This window comes from Seriola dumerili, unplaced genomic scaffold (assembly GCF_002260705.1).
Source record: "Seriola dumerili isolate Sdu_G_001 unplaced genomic scaffold, Sdu_1.0 BDQW01006251.1, whole genome shotgun sequence".
NCBI lineage: Eukaryota > Metazoa > Chordata > Actinopteri > Carangiformes > Carangidae > Seriola > Seriola dumerili.
This window is the reverse complement of record NW_019180506.1, coordinates 85,620-106,742: the sequence shown is the minus strand read 5'-3', so window position 1 is coordinate 106,742 and position 21,123 is coordinate 85,620. Positions and strand designations below refer to the sequence as shown.

The 21,123-nt window shown below is 42.9% G+C and overlaps 2 protein-coding genes across 5 annotated transcripts; one reads left to right on the top strand and one right to left on the bottom strand.

The window, feature by feature from the left end:
• The first annotated feature begins 177 nt into the window (after window positions 1–177).
• Window positions 178–9,242, top strand: atg13 (autophagy related 13). 4 transcript variants are annotated; one of them, XR_002665893.1, is made up of 19 exons: window positions 178–335; window positions 967–1,047; window positions 1,340–1,420; window positions 1,555–1,674; window positions 1,981–2,027; window positions 2,416–2,556; window positions 2,742–2,782; window positions 3,127–3,223; window positions 3,340–3,447; window positions 3,931–4,021; window positions 4,198–4,296; window positions 4,710–4,793; window positions 5,166–5,275; window positions 5,493–5,634; window positions 5,969–6,046; window positions 6,220–6,327; window positions 6,528–6,656; window positions 6,773–6,917; window positions 8,097–9,242. XR_002665893.1 is itself a non-coding variant. In XM_022769871.1 (18 exons), exons 2-18 carry the CDS (start codon window positions 979–981, stop codon window positions 6,848–6,850), a joined length of 1,623 nt encoding a protein of 540 aa, XP_022625592.1. In that variant the 5' UTR covers window positions 178–335; window positions 967–978; the 3' UTR covers window positions 6,851–8,133. The 4 variants fall into 4 exon arrangements, 3 of the variants coding, with proteins under 3 accessions (XP_022625592.1, XP_022625595.1, XP_022625593.1); XM_022769871.1 differs by having other exon boundaries at window positions 6,773–8,133; XM_022769874.1 differs by lacking the exon at window positions 4,198–4,296 and having other exon boundaries at window positions 6,773–8,133.
• Window positions 9,243–9,340: 98 nt separating this feature from the next.
• Window positions 9,341–20,429, bottom strand: ipo5 (importin 5). The gene is made up of 26 exons (XM_022769870.1): window positions 20,352–20,429; window positions 17,661–17,741; window positions 16,644–16,836; window positions 16,323–16,425; window positions 16,142–16,238; window positions 15,953–16,057; window positions 14,938–15,060; window positions 14,728–14,848; window positions 14,537–14,624; window positions 14,125–14,231; window positions 13,871–13,995; window positions 13,659–13,748; window positions 13,367–13,540; window positions 13,025–13,243; window positions 12,847–12,930; window positions 12,619–12,751; window positions 12,276–12,397; window positions 11,987–12,083; window positions 11,649–11,821; window positions 11,417–11,528; window positions 11,222–11,277; window positions 10,963–11,085; window positions 10,551–10,770; window positions 10,226–10,454; window positions 10,004–10,145; window positions 9,341–9,854 (listed from the first exon to the last, which is right to left on the bottom strand). The coding sequence occupies exons 1-26, from the start codon at window positions 20,427–20,429 to the stop codon at window positions 9,768–9,770; spliced, it is 3,282 nt and encodes a 1,093-aa protein (XP_022625591.1). The 3' UTR covers window positions 9,341–9,767.
• Window positions 20,430–21,123: the final 694 nt, after the last annotated feature.

Sequence of the window (21,123 nt, the reverse complement as noted above, 5' to 3'; positions counted from 1 at the left end):
GTTTACAGTAAAAAAAAAAAAAAAAAAAAAAAAAAAAAAAAGCTATTAAGAATCTAGTTTGTGTTTCTCATCCGAGGTGTGGTTTGTTGTGTTTTCTAGACTGTATATATTTTAAATACGTTTAAAACAAGAATCTACGAAAGTGCCTTTGTGAAAGTGCTGCTATCCAAACACGTCGACATGGAGAAGATAAACAGACGAGTAGCACAGCCGCTGTTGACGTTGTGTACATCTGAAATGAGCGTTTAAATGTTTGTGGGACGCGGCGTTTCAAGTCACATTTGTTAACTTGGTTTTTATTTTATTGAAGCTTCATTGTCAAGGGAAACGCTAATGTAAGTGTTGCTGCTTTGTGGTGAAATTAAAGTGCGTCGTATTCAGCTAGCTAGCTAACATTAGCCAATGGCTAACGCTAGTTGTCAAGTGAGTCACCTCCCCAGTGACTCTGCTTCGCCTTTGTGAAACGCAAACGTTAAGAAATTACCGATGAAATGGCGGTATTGTAACATTTTAATGTACCAGCTGGTGTAGTGTACAGTCTAAGGTGGTTGTCAGTGTCCAACATGACCCCCAGGTCTTGTTAATTTCATGTCAACGTGGAGGCCTCACTTGCTATGGAGAATTAAAAACAATTGTGTGCAGAGTTTATGTTAATTGCTACAGGCAGCTTGTTGACGTCAAAACAATAAAATTAATCTTTAAAGTTATTGAACTTCTTGTAGAAAAAACCTAAGGAGGGAATTATAGTGTGAATATTTACACTTACTGTAGTTTACATTTATTCACCTTTTCTCATCAATAAATTATAGGATAATTTAATTTAGTACGGTTTGGATGCAGTTGCAAAACAAGCTTATGCTCATAATTTTAATAATACAATGTTTTTTTAGTTTTTCACATCTGAAAGTGGATTACAGTCATGTGGTATGTCTTCTGTCCATCTCTAACTGCCATGTTGGCTTGCAGGGTTTTGTCAACATGGACAGTGACTTAAGTCCTCAGGATAAAAAAGACTTGGACAAGTTCATTAAGTTCTTTGCCTTGAAGGTAAGAGGCTTGTATGATGGTCTTTGTCCCAGCACAGGTTTTTCCATGTGTGTGCAGATAAATATGAATCTTGCCATGTCACTGACTACAGGTTTCTAAAGGGATACTTGAAGCCTGTCATGTGTCACACTTCTTAAACCACTGGTTCATTTTTTCAATTACCACTATTTATCACTACTACACCAGAGTAACAGTGTTGTTATTACTCTGGATCATCCTGTCAGGAATTTTCATATGGATTGTTTTATGGACTGTTCAGTTTGGTTTCTCATGTCCGGTTATGTGTTTGTAGACTGTTCAGGTGATAGTCCAAGCCCGTCTTGGAGAGAAAATCTGCACTCGTTCTTCCTCATCACCTACAGGCTCTGACTGGGTAAACTAATTCCTTAATCCCGTTTTTCTATTGCAGTAATTGATTGGATTTAAACATGTCACTTATTCAGCTGTAGATATGACTGTTGGTCTTTTTGCATGTGTAAAATTTAGTCATTTTGATGTTATTTCTAGTTTAATTTGGCAATCAAAGACATCCCAGAGGTGACTCATGAAGCCAAGAAGGCACTGGCTGGTCAGCTTCCAGGCATCGGACGCTCCATGTGTGTTGAGATCTCCCTAAAGACATCGGAGGTAAAACCTTTAAGCTTTATTAAAATATCACAAGTAATTATGCCAGGTATCAGGCTTATAAACCATGAGTGGTTGGTGATTTCTTTATTGACAACAAGACACACATTAGCTATACTGCTGTGTGAGTCTGAATGCTGAAAACATGCAACATGCACAGCATTTTATGTATTTTATGAATTTCGGTCATGAGACTACTCATCTGCTCCTTTACATGTGAAAAATGAAAATGAAAATACAGTTATTATTTTAGTCCCAGTTGTTTTATGTTCCTCTGGTCATCTGTCTGTCTATTTCTGTCCCACTCAGGGTGACTCAATGGAGTTGGAGACTTGGTGCCTGGAGATGAATGAAAAGTGAGTGTGTTTTACATTGTGATTGCTCTGTTATTCAAATGGTTAAGGAATGTTTAATGAAATAAGAGATCTGTCAATGCTAGGGCGACAACTCTTTATCTGTACTACAATCAGTTGCCCCTACAATGATGCTGTAATGGTTTCTTCATCATGTGCAGCACTCGTGATGACTGCTTCTCCCTGCTAGGCTCAGTCTAATACCTACGCTATTCATACAGTTTGTTTGTGAGGGAACGGTGGAGAGGTATAAATAACACACAGACCACAGCATCAGCAGCGAGCATCAGCTGTGTTGAGTCATAAATGGGTTACTAGTGACATTTTGTAGTTTTATCACATCTCTAAAGTGCTTTTGTAATGTAGGTCATGTTGTGTGTTTGTGTTGCAGGTGTGATAAGGACATCAAGGTGTCATATACAGTATACAACCGTCTGTCTGTCCTTCTGAAGTCTCTCCTGGCCATCACCAGAGTGACACCTGCCTACAAACTGTCCAGAAAGCAGGGACATGACTATGTCATATTATACAGGTGTGTGGACGTCTCTGTCTTTGTCCTGTTAAATAGGTTTATCTGTCTTACTGTCAAGTTACACCAACTTTGATCATCTCTATTTCGTCTGCAGCTGCACTGCTTTTATTTGTGCCTTATTTTCCAAGAAAATGTTCATTCCAGATGTCTAAAGTTACATGTTTGTGTGGTTTCTGTCTCTCCAGGATTTACTTCGGGGAAGTCCAGCTGAGTGGATTAGGGGAAGGTAACTGTAAACTCAGCGTCTTGACTGACATGTCCTAAATCACTGACAGCAAGAGCCTCTAGTGGCTTTAAAGCCAGTGTGCACCAGATCATGCACTCACAATGACATATTCCTATTTTACAGTAGGCATTATACTGAGGTGTTCTTTGTACATTGTGTGCCTGTAACATTAAAAATTAACTGGACAAGAAGCAAATACATTATAAATTACACGCTAGTTGTGTTCCTATCAAAACAGCATATTTAGAATAAATGAAATAAAAGTTGCACCGAACATGTCTGAAGTGAACTGCATTAAAGTAGCTACAATGCTTTGTTTACTGAGGCTTCTTTTTGTTTTTAAGGTTTTCAGACAGTGCGTGTCGGTGTCGTTGGCACACCTGTTGGCACAGTCACACTTTCATGTGCTTACCGCACCAACCTGGCATTCATGTCTAACAGGTAACTAACACTAGTTATTGTTTGCTTATTTTAAGTGGAAACACATTTGTTAGTATTGCCTAATATTTCAGATATAAAATCTGATATATATGAAAACATTCTGTCGTCCTCTGCAGGCAGTTTGAGCGGTCAGCTCCTATCATGGGGATCATCGTGGATCACTTTGTGGACCCTCCGGGCAGCAACCTGCGTCCTGCAAATGTGGGACACCCCTGCAACTACAGGTAGCTATGCAAAGCTCTGCAGGTGAAAGTAACTGTTCATTTTATAATGAAAATGCTGATGTTGATGCCCACAACTCCACCCAGGTTTAAACAGCAACCAAAGACACAGTGCTGCAGCTGAGTCTCAGCCTCATCATAAACAATAGAGAGCTTTTAGGTGATGTAATTGCATTATCTGGAGGTCACACTGGATGCATCAGCTCTTCCTCACTTATGTCTGATTTCATTTTTTAAACATATGACGCAACTGGATCAACAGAATGAAGGAAGATTTCCTGTTGAGATTTTAGATAGAAAATAGTTTAAAAGTGTAAATCTAAGACTCAAAGTCACACATTTAGTGCACAGACCCTGTTTTTGATAAGTTTGGTCCTTAGATCTGTTCATCTCTCCATAATATTAAAAAACAGTGTATTTATTATTTAAAGATATATAATATAAAAACTTTATCAGGTAAATTATAATGAATGTGTGTGTGTCCAGAGCTCCAGATGAGGATGACGGACTATTTGCAGGAGTTCAGGATTCACAGGAGGTCTGCACCACCTCCTTCTCCACCTCCCCTCCCTCTCAGGTAGGACACACTCACTGGCTGTTCTCAGCTTTCTCTTTACCTTGTGACTTCTCTCCATTTTCATACCTGTTTTTCATTTCACTTTCTCTTTTCTCTCTTTGTCTGTTTTCTTTCCTGTTGTCCTTTTATTGTTTGTTTATCCGTGTGTGTGTGTGTGTGTGTCTGCATTATCTCAGTGTGTGTGTACACTGAGTCCTTCTCCTTCTAAACTGTCTAAGCCCCTCCCTCTGGACAGTCTGCAGCTTCCAGTGGCTCCTGGACTTGTCACTCACACTGTGAGTCTGCACCGGTCACTGTGAGAGTGTGACTGTGTGTGAGACACCCCGAAACTGCACTCAACAACTCTTTTGTTCCCTCAGATCTCTCTTTTGTTTTGGCGTGTGTGTTGCTCCTTGGTGTGTCAGAGTTGCATCAGAAACTTTTTTTTTTTTTTTTTACCCATCATCCCTTTTGACTGTGTTTTGAAGTTTCATCACTTCCTTCAGCGCAGAGCTTTATGCATCGTAGCTTCAGTTTGCTGCGAATGCTGCTCTTCACTAGACTAGTTTCATCGTAATCTTTTATCATCACATGTGCCACAGTAGTAAACCACACTCATCTTCCAGTATTACACTACAAACAATTAAACCTGAAATCCTTAATGTTTAGTGATGAATATTTCTTCTTGTCTCTGTTTCTCTCTCTCTAGCTCTACACTTCCAGGTTATCCTACCAGCCTCCAGCTCTAGCAGGAGCTGCTGATCTTTGTCACCCTGCTGCCAATCCAAACCAGGTGATGCGCATCAGTTCACTTCCCTTTGAGAGAAATAGCAGTGCCTGAATCAGTTTAGCCAATAGCACTGGCTGATGTAATCATATCTCCAAAGATCTGTTGATATTAATTTAGACAGAGTGCCTCCACCACAGAGGAGTCAGCGATAAAGATAAAATCCTCTCCTGTGAATTGCGAAAACCAAATTGGAAAAGTGGCTTGTTACGGAGCCTTGTAATCCGGCTGGGTAGCTGGAAGCGACTGGTAGTGGAGGCTTGTACTGAGGCTGAGTTGAAGTATAATTAGAGTAGATAGCAGTTTGTCAGTTTGAGGGACTAATGCAGCTATTTCTAGTTAATCCACTATAACTCTGCCCATGTTTTTCCTCTTCAGATGTTGCATGCTGGGAAGGAAGGCGGGGTTGTGTTGGTTCCTGCCCATCCTCATCATGGAGCAGATGCCCATCTGACAGTAGAGCATGCCGCCAACACACCTGGCAGCAGGTAAATTGCTCCTGACGTCTCCTGAACTCAGCATCTCTACTTCTAACTAAATGTTAAATAAGATTTTTTGTGGTTTAGTTGTTGAGTGTCATCCTGTTTGTTGTGCAAGCTCAACTAAGTGATTTCCTTTTGTTGGCCAGTTTGTGGATCATTATTTAGCTTTAGAGATGTGAACTTGTTGAAACCTGCTCTAACCCTGTCTCTTTCCTCTTCCCAGCGGTGATGATGACGGTCTGACGCAGAGTGGAGAAGGAAGGAGGGATGAAGGGAGGAGGAGTGTTTCTCCATCAGACCCCGTGGAGTCTCTCAATGCGTTCACCAGGAAAGTTGGAGCCTTTGTCAATAAACCAGTCACACAGGTAATTTCCGGCGTTTTGTATTTGACCATATCCTCACTATTGTTTTATAGTGACATTAATTAAAATGAGTACAAAGAAAACATCATCAGAATTGTCTGAGGAGACCTTGTCACGTTCGTAACAATGAAGAGTCCACTGACTTCAGCTGTGTGTGTTGTGTTTGTGTTGTGTGTGTGTGTGTGTTGTGTGTGTGTGGTGTGGTGTGTGGTGTGTGTGTGTGTGTGTGTGTGTGTGTTGTGTGTGTGTGTGTGGTGTTGGTGTGCTTTTGTGTGTGTGTGTTTTTTTCTTTTTGTGTGGTTGTGTTGTGTGTGTGTGTGTGTGTGTGTGTGTGTAGATAACGGCAGCCAGTCTTGATCTGCCATTTGCTGCATTTGCTCCTCGAGGCCTGGACTCGGAGGAGAATGACCCCATGGTAACTGTAGATCTTATTTTGATGTGTTGTCTGATAATGGAACTGACTTCCAATGCTCTCATAACAACAGAATATTTAGTTCTGCCTTGAAACTGACAACGGATAAAACTAAAAAAACATTTGGCAGATAAAGTCACAGGTTTTATTAAGATATTTTGTGTGTGTGTGTTCAGGTGCAGCCTCCAGACTCACCTGCCTGCCCGTCCCCCCTCCAGGCCAGCCTTCATTCTCAGGGCTCAGAGGGATCAGGGCAGCAGGACGATTTCGTCATGGTCGACTTTGTACGTACTTGTCGTTTAAGTCTCCTCTACCCACTCAGTACTGTCCAGGTCTTCCCTTAGAGGTGCAACAGTGTATAAAATCTATATCATCCACGATAATTCATGATATAGGGTTTGTAAAACAGGTTAACAGTACAGAATTTTTCTCAAAGATGGATACAATGTTTTGTTATTAAATGTGTTATTAAATGTGTTTGCAGCGACCCGCCTTCTCTAAAGACGACTTGCTGCCGATGGATTTGGGCACCTTCTACAGGGAGTTTCAGAACCCTCCACAACTGGCCAGCCTCTCACTACACATCAGCTCCCAGTCAATGGCCGATGACCTGGTAACATGCCTTTTTTTTGTTTTACTGTTAATGAAGTCTTTGTTTTCATGGTGTGATTCAGCAGATTCAGAGAAGGAATGTACTTTGTAACTGTGATTTGCATTTTCTCTCTGCAGGACTCGCTGCCAGAGAAACTGGCCGTCTACGAGAAAAACATAGACGAGTTTGACGCTTTTGTGGACATGCTCCAGTAGAGGAGGAGAGAGGACTACGTGTGGGAAAAGACTAAATGGATGATGGAAAAAAAAGTGAAAGTGAAAGGTAGAGGCAGACTGGAGACTCTGTAGTTGTTTGTCCTGTGAGAATCAGTCAGACTAAATCACCAAGTTTTAATGTGAAGCTCCTCATTTCTGACATTTTCCTGTTCAGCACGCTCACTTCGCTTGCCAGCTTGTACAGATAGTCCTCTTCACTGTAAATACTGTATTATTTCCTCTGACACTGGTACCCCCCCCCCCACCCTCTCATCTGATCTGGTAGTGTTAATTCAAACTGAAAATCTTTGTTTTCCCATGTGGCACACAGCTGCTCGTCATCAGTGTTTAATCAGAAAATCAGATCATGTGGTTTTCTGTCACTTTAGACAGCCATGCAATTCAAGGACAGACACAGCTTTTGTCAACTGTAGTTCACTATAATCTCTCCCACCCTGCTGAAGGTTTCCTTTACATTACAGCCCTACTGCTCATATCCGAGCTAAAGGTCAAAGATGAGTGATCTTACTCTAGAAATCAAACCTCTACTGTTTGTGTGAAGCACTTCAGAAAAGGCTTTTTCTTTAAAAGTAAAATTTTGAAAAAAAGCTGGACTTGGCAAAGAAAATTGCACTTAGCCTTACAGTGGAAGTCTTGAGTTGTAATTCAAGTGTCCAGCTTCACATAGATGAGTTTCAACAGCAAAAAATCATTAATTATTTACCCTAGCTAGGTGTTCCCAGCTGGACTGGGGATTTAAACTGCCAACTTCAATGTCAGCAAATGGGCCCATTGAATTTGAAGTGAATTTACTACAGCCCTTATATGTAGAGAAAACACATATTCCACAGTGAGTTGTGGAACTATGCTTCCTTGCCAGTTAAAGTACACTTAGCTAAAATTAATGCAACAGCCCTGCAATAAATCCTACCTTCATGAAAATTATAGTGTTCAGTTTGTGGTGCTGTTGGAGCATACAGAGGTGTTTGATATTTGTCCACCTCTGTATAATAATATAATGGCACCAAACTAAACATTAAAATCTTAATGAAAGTAGGATTTATTGCAGGACTGTTTCATTAGTTTTACCTTCCTAATAAACTAAAGTCCGTACAACATGCATATGTATATTTTTGGATTTTGTAAAGGTGGGATAAACATTTGCAGCTGTCCACAGAAGGCATCAGGTCACCATCCATGACTGTTTGGTTGAAAGCTTTAATTTAAACATTTGTTGTTGGTCTAGGTGTCCTAATAAAGCATGGCTGCTCTGTTGAAACAACTGATATCTGTCAACAAACGCCTGGTGTCTCGGGTGATCGGACAGCATTTACCAGGATGCAGCAGGCACACCGCACTGCCAATAAATACGACACACCCCAAATCTGCTCTAGTTTACTCGTTACTTTCAACTCTGTATAGCCTTTTGGGAAATACATTCATGATATGCAGCAGGTGTGTGCAAATCTGTTTCCCCCTTTGAAAAGTATTCCCTATTGTCACTATCAAATTTGAGACCAACATCTTAACATATGGGTCAGAAGTTATTTTACCAGGCCATTAGCTTAACATAGATGGGCCCGTTCCAAATCTATTTTAAATTCACCTTCCTGCACCGCTAAAGCTCACCCAGTAAACATCTCATGTTTATTCAGTCTGTAGAAAAAATGTTTTAACTGTCCAGTCACTAAGTGTCCTGTTGCCATGGAGGTCACCGGGCAACCAGCAGAACCTCCAGGAATCACTGCTCCATAAGAGGCATTGGTCTAATCCAACTCTCCTGAGAAAGTGAATGTATTTCCCAAAAACAACCCGACTATTACTTTGGGTAAATAAATAAAAATAAATCAGAACTCATTTCCCACAATTCTCAAATGGAATTTTATTGTTGTATTTTCTGAATTCCATCACATACCTGCAGGACTGCAAAGGGTCGAAAACCATAAAGTTTTAGAGTATGGTAGCACGCATTTTACGAATAGTCTACAATTCATGTTCCTCCAACTTGTCACACCCTTTGTGGTTGTGACCAACTACAGATTTCTGCACTTCTTCTCTGAGAGCCCCTTGTCCTTACCCTGCGACCTAAAAAGGGGCTGAGAACCGTTAAACATTTCACCTTCATCTTCTTCATCTTCCTGTGAACAGCTGTCTGAAAGGCTATGGAGGAAAAATGCTAAAATCAATGTCAACTCTTCCCAGACAACAATGATGTAAATTTCCTAACTATTTATATTTTCTAGAGTTAGCCACTTAAACATGCCGTTACTTTTGGAACATACCCTCTGAAGCTGTGGCAGACAGAGGCCGTTTGCCCCCCAGGTAACACTGGGAACATGGAACGAAAAGAAATAAAATAAAAATACAAAAAGAAAAAAAAAAAAAAAATTCACAGGAGACAGGCAGTGATTGCCCAGTGTGCATTTTCACCTCATTTCAATTGCTCAGTCCACTAGAATGTCCTGTCCCCATTTCCCCCCACTATGGCCCCTCTGAGCCTGACTGTCCAATGGGTTTGTGTTGGGCTACGTGGAGAATGAGTCCCTCTGGGCACATCAAGTCAAACATCAGGGAATGGTTGGAAACAAAACGTCCAGATAGAAGACATGTAACTGTGATAAGACGGGGATGATGGAGACATTCTCGTTCCCACTTCCTTGGATAGAGGGTGAAAGTCTTTGGGGTGGATGGCCAATGTCCTCCATTGTCATAAATATCCAACCTGCTCCCCCAGTCGGCTGAATGTAGGTGGAGTTATATAATAGTAGGGTGGGGGTGGTGATGGGGGTGAAGCCGGCGTCCATACACACTACAGATCAGAGCAGGAGGAAGAAGAGGGAGTGTATGGAGGAGATCCAGGAGCTCGACTTTTCTTCATGGGCTTTTTAAAGAGCGGGGAGGTGACGGGGGTTCAGGCTCAGGCAGTGTTCAGTAGGTCCTGTATGGCTTTCTGCTGCGTCTCGTTCAGTGTCGATACACACTGTGTCCATAATCCTGCCGACACCTGGAGGTACAACAAAAAGATCAACGATAAAACAATCTGGTGTGACTGCAGCTAAAACATATTTTAGGCTATCTTACTAATGGATTCATTCAGTTATTTATCCAAACCCAGATGAAGTTTCCTGGCACGGTGACAAAGTGATGACTCACCTGTACTTGACGGATGACATTTGCGAGCCGTTTGCTGCAGGCGTCTTCACTCTTGACTGATTCATTTGCAACTCCGTCTGCGATGATGAGGAAGATTTTGGGAAGGTTGGAGTTGTCTGGCCCCAGGACAATCGGGTTGTTGCTGTGGAGAGAAGATAATAGTCAGCAGGAGAGAACAACACAATTTCCAACACAATTACTGCAGAAAAGTTTGGGGGTTACCTCTCAATGAGGTCACACAGAAAATCAAATGTGTGGACGGCCTCCTCTTTGTCCTCGTTGAGCGGTAGCCAGCTGAGCCAATGAGGAAGGATCTCATTGACATTAACGCACTCTGGCCGAAACCTCATAACCTTTCCAACAGCAGAAATGCAGTTTTCTGTGGCGTTGACGTTTTCCTTGGAGCGTGAGTCGGCTGCCTGGATGACTCTGACCAGCAGGGGGATGGCCTCTGAAACAAGGAAACACAAACACATCATCGAGTTATCAACTAGAAGCAATAACCTGCCTGACATCATCACAGGTGAAGACCAATGCCAGGTTGTACCTGTACAGAATGGGCGGTAGTTTTCTCCTCCATACTGAGCCATGACACCGACACCATAGGCGGCTGCCTGCCGAACCTCAGGGCTCGTGTCACACAGTGACTGCAACATCGGCCGCAAGAAATACTCTGCGTATTTGAAGGAGGAGGGGCTGCAGTGCTCCACCACGTCGTCAAAGATACACAGACCCCACTGTCTGTCCGCCCACGGCCTGTTGGGACACTAGACACAAGCAGGGCAGTCCAAATTAGTTACTGTTGATCTCACTCAGTATATGATGCGTCACATGATAGTTCAACAACCCCTCAACCTGCAGGCTGAAATACTATTGAAATGAATAAATACTCTCAGCTTTCTGTGAAGTGGCCACTGACAGATTCATTCATTGGTTGCTGATGAGGAACAGTTACTTACTATTAGCTGGACAATGAGCTGCAGCAGCTGTTCGAACCAAGGCAGCACCTTCTCCTTGTAACTACTGAACACTGAGTGCAGGATGTCTGACACTTTGGTCAGGATGTACACATCATTCTCATCCTGAGGGTGACAAGAGGAAAACAAATGAGGGACGTTACTGTCTTACATCATCATTAGCTCAAGATTGGATCTTAAGTGGCATTTATTAAACAAAACGACCTCCAGGTTTGTCCTTTACTAAAATGAAAATATTTACCTCGTCTTGTAATGTTTCCTCCACCTGCTCATCATAGTCTTCATCCTGTCTCTTGGCTGTGAAGGACACAAAGTGTTCATGTGAGGATTATACGGCATTACCAATTCATAAAAAGGTGCAAACAGACAAAAGGGAAGACAATGTTGACAAATTGATCTGCATTTCATTGTTTTTGTGGTTGTGATGAAGCCTCACCCTGTCTGAGCTCCTGGTTCTTGAAATGCTCCTCCAGTTTTCCTTTTAGGATGCCACCTAGCTCCTCAAAATGCTCATTGTTCAGACACCCGTCACCCATCAACTCAATACACTAACAGAAAACAAACTCCCATCAGTCCGATCAGAAAATGGACATGGTTCCTTCGTCTTTTGAAAACGTTCAAATAAATTTCACAAAGGCACTAAAGACTTGTTATAGTGCTGAAGTTACCTTGGCAAAAGAGTGCATGATTTCTGAGAGGACATCTGAGTCCGGCTCGGTGCCGATGGCCTTGATGAGAGCGTCGCACATGAAGTGCCACATCTGGGTGAGGTACTCTGGTCCTCGCACCCTTGCACACTCCAGCAGCAGGGGCATGGACTCAGCTGCTGCCACCCTGACACGTGAGACAGTTAAGGAAATGCCAAAAACAAGTCTGGTGTTCTGATGAACAATTCATTTAATCAATCAACAAAGTAATAAAATATATTTTAGATGTCAGACTGGAATCCCTCGTCAGTTTTGGCCATCAATCGTACTGTTGTTCGCTGACTATAAGGAAAGGATATCATCATGGAAGTAGAACTTGAGAAGAGGAACCATCAGCTTCACCACCTGCTCCGTGTACTCCACAAAACCCTCCTTCAGCTCTTTGGCATAACACACCTGGAAAACACCACAGATCATTTTACTAACAGGGCTGAACACTGTCAACAACATTGCTATCTAGATACAGGTAAAGATAAACAATGGATTTACATCAGTGCTCCCATCTGGTGCTTTACCGTATCTGCTTCAGGGTCCCCTCAGGATCCTAGTTTTACAGAATCAGTCATATGTCTGTGCTCTTCTACTCACCAGCATCTGGCATGCAGTGGCCTTCTCCTCCAGGCCGGCCGTCTTGATGCCAAAACTCTGCTGGTCTCCCAGGTTGACAAACTCCCAGCCGTCATCCTCTGATATGTTCTCCATGTCTTGGGCTACAACACAGAAACACATTTTCAAGTACTGCGTCTTTCATCTTGTTAAAAGTGTTAAAATGTCTGTAGCAACAAAAGTAGAGGTGTAAAACAGCAGGAAGACGAGGGGGACAGAGTGAAGCGAGTCTCCTCATCCTCATCTGGTGAACGTCTGAGCTCCCTTTTAAATTATCTGCAGACAAGTTGGGTGTCCACAGTGCACAGCTGAAAGTGTTGCTTACTGTCGAGGAGGGCCACCTCAGGCTTGATGGAGGCCGTCTTCATCAGTGGGCCCATCACCACAGGCAGATACTGCTGGAACTCCTTCCCCAGGATCTTGCACATCCTGGCCCAGGCTGAGATCATGTATGAGATCTAAACCACGCAAACAAAAAATTGTGACAGGTTCACTGCACAGAAATAGAAATAAAGAAAACTGGATAGTTCAAAGGTCGTCCAAGTCATCCTACCTGAGGATCGTCATCTTCCAGGTCATTGAAGTCTGTCTGGGTTTTGAGGAGCAGCTGCATGACGGCAGAGGCGTCTGGCATGAACTAGGGGCAGAACAAAGAAAGGGATGGGTCCTGCAAAGATCCTTTAATGGGAAGATCTCAGTGGACAGTTTGATCACATGCTACACAGACGTACCTTCTCCTTGCCGACAGCCAGGCCGATGAGGCTGATGCACTCTATGGTCTTGCCGCGAAGCAGCCGCAGCTCCTTCTGCACTGCGTTTTCTACAATGTGCTTGAGCGAAGACATGAACAGGTCGTAATATGGCACAAACTTCTCCTCGGCTGTGTCGGCCACCGAGGCGATAGAGGTCACCACTTGCTCCAGGACCAGTTTGGTGCCCTTCTGGATCAGCTGGGTAGAGAGAAGAGGACTCACTTAAGATTCCAGACAGTGTGTGTGTTAGCAGGGACTGAATAGTGGGTTTGCGAGAAACACCACATCATTCTCTTTGGCTATGATCCTGAATATTTGTACCTCTTGCAGCTTGGCAACCATTATGACATGAAGGTGCTGCACCAAGCTGTCCAGATAAGGGATGAGCAGTGACTTGGGACAGTCCTCTGTAAAGTTGATGAGGGCAGCAGCAGCATGCGCCTGCACCCGAGGGTTACTCTGGTCTTCCATGGTCTGAAGCAGGGCTGAGATCACCTGGGAGGGAGAAGGATACAGGGTCAAGCTAATATGGATATGCTGAATGATGATCTAAAATCATAACCAACTACATTAGCTAGTGAACATTTAGCCACCAGAAAACCACTTCAGATACCTTATCGTGGAATTTCTTTTGGAAGGTTGGGGCGAAGTCTGTGGCCATCTGTCCAATAGCATTGCAGGCAGCATAACGGACCCTTGGGTGCTGAGGAGAGAAAAGGAAGTCAAACTCAAAACCACCATACAAGACAGCAACTGCTGTGTACACAGATCCTGTAACGTTAGCCACCAGATTGTAAAGAATTCAAGTTTGAAGGCGTTTCTTACGGGGTCGGAGCAGAAGAGGAGGACAAAGCTGACGATCTCTTGGAGGATGGCCTCCATCTGCTGGTGGCAGCCCTCACCAATGGCCGACAGTGCCATAAGCCCGGCGTGGCGGTACTTCCAGTCAGCTAGCGATAAACACATTGGGTTAATCTCATGTTTGCAGGGACCAATTTACTTCTTGACAAAAGAAGCACTTGACCCATTTATTTCCCTTTGTTTGAAAATCTTTCAGTTTTCAGTAGGTTTTTACTTACGGTTCTGCAGCATCTGCATGATATGCTGTTTGATCATGGGCAAGATGATCTTTCCTCCCAGACCACAGGCGATTCTGTCCAGAGCGCTCTCCCCAGCCACAGCATTACTGGTGGGTGACCAGAAACAAATTCACTCAAACACGAAAGTGTAGGACCACATTTAGACAATAGAGCACTTTGTGCCTTTGCTGCAGCAACAGCAAGCGTCTTTGAAGATAACCTGCTGTAAATCACTGCATTCAGATACTGCAAGACAGTCTGATCCTTTAGTTCTCTAAATTTAGATGATGTAATTTTGCCATCTTGTATTTAATTAGAGGTGGTGTTTCAAGTTGAAGAAATCAGCCACAAAAAATCAAACTCCTGGAGTGGATGTCCTGCTGCGTCTTGCTGATGATGTGCCAGGCCTTACCTGTCAAAATCATCATCCTCCAGCTCGTCAGCCATGGCCCACTCATCATCATCCTCGAGGTCCACCATCATAGTCAGCATCTGGGGCACTGAAGACAACACATCAATAACACAACTGTCTAGACTGTTCTATCAAACATCTTTGAACGGGAACTCCAAGTGAAGTTACATGATGGTGAAGCAAATCCTCACCACTCTGAGCCACAATGGCAGTGTGTTTCCTCAGCATGGCTGCTGCCGTCTCGGATAAGGTGACGATGACCTCCAATGCCAACTGCCTCTGCATGTTAGTCAGGTTGGTGTCGGCACACAACTGAGGAGACGGGTGGAGATAAGCAGATGATCAGACATTTCATCAAGAACAGCAAAGTGATACTTTGCATTAGCTGCTCTCTGGCTCACCTTCAGACAGAGCTGCAGTGTGGCCTCCAGGTTGGGTCTCAGGTATTTGGGTGCTGTGTCTGCAATTTCCACTAAAGATTTGAGCACCGAGTCGTCTCCCTGGTAGCAGGACTCGTTCACTGCCTGATCAAAGAACAGATGACAATGTTAGTGTTGCAACTACACCCATTTGGCTGCAGCAAGCTGCTAATGCTGCATTTATACTTCAGCTACAATCTGAGAGTTTAACTTCCAACTCCATCATTATGAGTCACTGACAAAAAAAAAAAACAAAAACAAACAAACTCACTAAACACTGTTGCAATATAATTTAGTAAGGACTCGGAAGACTTTATAGCTGTTGTGAAATGTTGATATACTGGACATCATAAATCCTCTAATCTAGAGCGATGTCTCGTTGTCTTGTGGTGAGAAAAGTGTCAACTCGGAGGAGCAGCTACTGGTCTTCCTGTGTGTGTGAATGTGTGTATAGTTTAAACCAACTTCCTTATTTTTTCTTCAGTGCAAACACGGTCATCTTTACAAAGCCTGACGAAGAATAATAAGACACGCTACGTCAGTAAAGAAAAACAAGCTGCAAGAAGCACTGCTGCTCTAACTTTGAAGCTCCAGCCTTTGTTTGCAGACGACTTTTCTTATTTACTTTCCACATACTGAGTTTAGACCATCAAACACAATATGCAGAGAAATGAGACCCACATAAACAGCTCAGTAAATCAAAGTAACTCAATAGGCCGTCATTTTTACATGGACCCATTACTGTTCATAAGCTGGCATTATCTAATGCATATATATCAGATCAATAATAGGTCTCTCAAAGGACTTAACTTGTACTGACTGCTTAAAAGCCATTACGTACAAAAGGATTACATGCAGGCATCAAGCACAACACTACTCTGGACAACAACTTCTTGAAAACTTGCAAGAACCCTCAGTTTGCATCTATAACTAATGTAGCAGACACTGTACAGAACCAGTTCACATGAGACTAACAAACAGGGGTTTGGTATCTCACCTGCAGGATTCCTGGCAGCAGGTCAGCAAAGTGCTTCAGCAGAGCTGTGTTGCTTTCATTGGACAGAACGAAGGATGCTGCAGCCCGAGCCGCCAGGGTACGAATCTGAAGGATAAATATTTTATTAATGAAATGTGCAGGAAGAGCAATCCAGAAATGAACTGCCCTACAGGTGTCCCAAGATCTTACGTGTGGGTTTGCCTGGTCCTGCATGCACTGAACAAGCATACGTTTGATGACTTCCATATAATGCTGCTGCTGGTTGCCAAATATTCCTGGGAAGTTCCTAAAATAAAGGCCAAAGCACATAAGTCACCCACCGGGGCTTCTGCCTGAACATACGAGTAGTTTGACTTTATCTGGGGCTCACCAGAATATGTGCAGGGCAGCTTCTCGCAGGCCAACATTGTCCGAGTTGACAGAGTCAAACAGAAACTTGAGCACCTCCGGCCACTGGTTATTCCCATCATCATCTAAATTAAAAAGACACCACAATCAGAGATTACTGTTCCATATGACAATTTTATCATAAAATAATTATGTAAATAGGATGGATCATTTGTTTATCAATAATTAATCATCACTCAGCCCTCGTTATACACTACCAGAATGTAGGAAGTACCGTGTTAGTTCAGTCAGCACACATCTTAAAAACTTCAACAGGTTGTCAAGCATCTCAGAGGATCATTACCGATGAGGTTGCGGGACAGTTCAGCTGCAATGTCGCAGACCTTCTTGCGGATGTTTGGTGAGGTCTCCTGCTGGATGCTGGTCAGCAGTTCTGTCTTGATGGCCGTCTGCATCTCCACGGTCAGGCCCGGGTAGATTTCCTCGAAGGATGACGACAGCAGCCGCCGCAGCAGCACTGCTGCCATCTGTTTGACCTGAGTGGATAAGACATTGGTTTCAACATTATGTCACATTTCCCACCATCGGTTTATCCTACAACTTTCTTGTAGATTTATTTTGGCAGTTTTCGATCTACATAACACACTGATGCCAAAAAGTGTCACAGGACATCCACTATGTTTACAGCTGCCAAAGCTTGTACATGTGGAATGAGCTGGAATGTTTAATCAGTCATTTGTCACTAAAAACATAAAAACCACCCTAACAAAACCTGCAGCATCTCAGAAAGGCAGAGTCACTCTCCCTGGGCCAAGCACCTCTCTGCCTGCTCCCATTTCAAGTCTCTAAAAATATCAGCCTTGAGGTAAAGAAAAGGAGAGACGCATGGGGGACCAAGCAGCTGGTGGATTCAGAGTAAACATAACTGCCCAAATGCCAAATCTGTGACTCACAGGTCTTCATGTCAGGCTGTGGCAAGGGCCAGCATATGATGACACATTACATTCTTAAAATGCCGTCAATGCTGCACCTCTTCAAAGCGAACATATTGCAATTATGCTGACAGGATTCTCACTGTGGACATGATGTAACATCACATGAACTTTGTCTAGCATTAACCTCAAATCTTCATCGTTCCTGCTACAACAATGCTTTATACCAAGGCCAGGGATAATACTTGTCAACACCTAGCTGGCAGGTGTCTGTGAGACTTCTATTTCAGGACATCTCAAACAAATTATCAAGGTTTAACCAAAGTTTTAAGTCACAGGAAAACTGAAAAAAAAAAAAAAAAAAAACTGATGTGAAGTGAATTCAATGCAGGGACAAAGCATGTCATGGAATGTGTGTTTGTACGAACCTCCTCTGCAGCAGATGCATCTCTGACAGCCTGCAGCAAGAATGTGATCTTGTTCTGGCCCGGGATAGTGTCATAGGTCTCCTGCAAAGAAAATGAATGGACAGTGGTATGTATCAGACATGCCATTGGGTGCATGCTTACAGATGGAAGCACCACAGATAACCGTGAAAAATAGATCTCTACCAGTGAGTGTCATGTTCACTGTATTGCAGTCACAAAGAAATGGCATTTTACACATGTCTGTAATTCCATGCTGTGTGACATTTCAAGCAAACGATGATAATAAAGTCCAACTTGTAAATAAGGCCAAAATAAGATGTGTAACGTTAGAGTCGTCAGTCTGGGGTTTAGTTGAAAGCTGAAGTACTGCTCATTGTTGTGTTAATATACTGATAACGCAAACAACCTGAAGCTGCCCCTCTCATCCAAGTTTGCATCCAATTACCAACTTGTTATGTTATAAATACTTCATTACAAATACACTGGGACAGTTTCATTGGAAAAATGTAGCCAAACAAGAATGGAAGAGATGAAGCGGCAACCACGTGTTTAACACAGTGTGAACAACTCAAATCTCCAACACATTTTACCACATCAAACAACCATGTCAATTTCTCATGTCATGGCTAAGTTGGAAATTTACATAAAAAAAGACCACTTTTCTGATGCATAATTTGTGCTGCCTACTTGTTGTCTTACAGTGGTCCATTAAAGCCACAAGAGAAATGCAAACACACACAAGGCTTTAAAGGGATGCAGTGGAACCTTGGGTGTGTGCTCTACAGAAAATATCATTGGCAATCATGTGCAAGCTGTGCTGGAGGTAAACAAAAAGAAATATGGCTTTGTTTATCACTTGATAGGACTGAGATGACCCCTGGTAACACTGCTAGATGTCTGATGGAAAACCATGAATATGTGAAAATAACCTTGAATGGATTTCCTGGGCAGTTATAAGTGAACACATTTGCATGACAAATAACCAGGAGGGAGGAGTATCACTGTGGCAACAGTATGGTGAGGCGCAGATCTCATTACTCACCAAACACATTAAAATAGAAACTGCATGGCCATATAACATGTGTTTAAAGTAAGCAACTATTACAGTGCATGTAAATATAGATTAAGGCAGCTCCTGCAATAACCTGATGTTTCAGCCATCTGGTTTCTTGTGACTGCTGAATCCCAGTGCCAATCATTGTCTGTCATACATCAACTAGCACTCAAGTGCTTTTACTAAACATTTAAGTAGCCCACAGAATAACAGCAGGGCTTTCCGAACCAGCATCAACCTCATTATCTAATAGCCACACCTTGTATATGAAAAAAGTGCCATCTTCAGCTTCTATACTGAATTGAAATACATGTCCCCTAGCTATAGCAAAATATCCCTAACACGTAATAGAGGAAAACCACCACACCTCTGCTTTTAACCACAAGTCTGTCACTTTGGTCACTTCACACCTTTAAGACCATTACAATTACATGGTTCATGGTTTGTCAACCCCCTCATCATGTCTCAGATGGGGTAAACCAGGGATCTGGACATCTACAAATGTTCAGTAGCTGTAGTCATTAGCTGTTAAAATATGGGTTTAAAGCCCTTTACAGATGGATCAATTCCTATTATGTGTGTAAGACAGAAAGGGAGAGTTTCTATAAAGGATGAATTCCAATGAGCTTAGCATCGCGGCAGACAGTCTGTGTTTTATAAAGAAAAACGCTGACTGCCAGTGAGGGGGGTGTGGGGTGTGTGTGATAAGATTCAACCACCTCATCCAAAAAGTCGGGTCATGAAGAGGGAAACTGTGGTAACAAAGCTTTGCCGCGACAAGAGGCTAATCGTGGTGGTGGGGGGGAAAGTGAACAGGCCAGCTAGACTCATCCCAAACAAATCCTCAGAGAAACTAATCCAGTGAGAGGGGATGACCTGAGACGAGCCTTTCTAGTGACGTGGCTGAAACTGAGATAAATCGCTTCATGAGTAACGTCAAACCAAACAAGGAGGGAAACAGCATGTTTAACTAATGTGTTATACTGACTTTCACATAAAATGACTGAAGGCCATAGCATAAGTAACGTTACTGCTAAGATAGTTCGCCCTCTGAATGAGCTGTCTCTCTAACTCCATCTGTAATGTATCCCTGTTTGTCGTTCACTATTACACGTATATAACATGACATTAATGTACGTATTAAATTCCAAAACGCCCCGTGTTTAATCTGTTGGTAACCCACTATCCCCAGCGCTAGCTTGCTAGCTTATAAAACTAGCAGCACTTAGCTTCATGCTACTTCCTGTACTATACTAGCTAAAAGACTAGCAGCACTGTCAGCTGGCGAAATAAGGATTGGTACCCAACAAACGGATCGTTTCACTTTCAATCAAACCGAATGAGTTTTACACAGACACCCAGAAACACACATTGTCACGACTGGGTTCGTATCGCTGAGATCTATATTATGCCCACATAACTACGCAACATGGTGGAGGTAGTTAGCGTTAGCTGACTAGTACTCGGTGTCGGCTCCACATCGCACGTGGACTCCCCGAGCTTGACGTGAAAGCTCACTGCGCGCGCGGCCAGGCTGGGTAGCTAACAGGCGGTTAGCTTTCGCTAACCTGGCCGCGCCGTTTTCTATGATCGTTCAACTTGTCAGCCATTAAAACAGCTAAGTTTCCTTCTCTTACCTCTGCTTGTTTCCTGACGTTGTTGTCAGGGCTCATCAGGTTACCCAGCAAGAGGTAGAACTGCTGCTGTTCCGCCATTGCAGTGAGATCCAAAAAGACCAGCCGGGTGGAGAAGCGGCGAAATGAGACCGGTTGACCCTGCTTCGGTCACACAATGCTGCTGTCGTCCCATTGGTTTGCTTTACCAACTCTACTCGCCGTTCATTGGACCAGAGGCCTGAAGCGCACGTATGCCATTGGCTCACATAGATTCTCAGCGCCGATTGGATGGAATCGACTCAGGAAAGTGAGTGTTGTTCCTATTAGCTAATAGTGAATTAGTAAAGCGCGGGAAATTTCCGCATCATTGCTTGGAAAATGGAAACAACAGTGCATTACCAATTGTGAAAAGTAACTAAGTATATTTACTCAAGTACATTACTTGAGTACCACGTTGAGGTACTTTTACGTTACTTTCCATTTCATGTTACTTCGACTTCTGCTTCACTACATTTCAGAGGTAAATATACTAGTTAGTCCACTACATTTGATTGAAAGCTACAGTTACTCGTTACTTTTCGGGTTAAAATTTTGCATTAAAAAACATGTTGAGGTTTAAAAACGAGAAATTATTATTGAGTAACCTACCCAGCTCCACCTCAACCAGCTCAAACAGGTAAATATGCATTACTCATAATAATTTAATAATACAATAATGTATTTTTCCCCCAGGGGCCATTTTTCTTGGCTACGTAGCAAGTCATCTTACTTTACTTACTAATTCTCTATCACC

Excerpts from the sequence above, each read along its gene's own strand:
- atg13 (XM_022769871.1), top strand. The coding sequence starts at position 979 with ATGGACAGTGACTTAAGTCCTCAGGATAAAAAAGACTTGGACAAGTTC. Across the intron at positions 1,675-1,980 it reads TCTCCCTAAAGACATCGGAG|GGTGACTCAATGGAGTTGGA; the intron begins GTAAAACCTTTA and ends TGTCCCACTCAG. Across the intron at positions 6,328-6,527 it reads ATTTCGTCATGGTCGACTTT|CGACCCGCCTTCTCTAAAGA; the intron begins GTACGTACTTGT and ends ATGTGTTTGCAG.
- ipo5 (XM_022769870.1), bottom strand. The coding sequence starts at position 20,429 with ATGGCGGAACAGCAGCAGTTCTACCTCTTGCTGGGTAACCTGATGAGC. Across the intron at positions 12,931-13,024 it reads TGGCTGTCGGCAAGGAGAAG|TTCATGCCAGACGCCTCTGC; the intron begins GTACGTCTGTGT and ends TTCTGCCCCTAG. Across the intron at positions 12,084-12,275 it reads CCACTGCATGCCAGATGCTG|GTGTGTTATGCCAAAGAGCT; the intron begins GTGAGTAGAAGA and ends GGTGTTTTCCAG.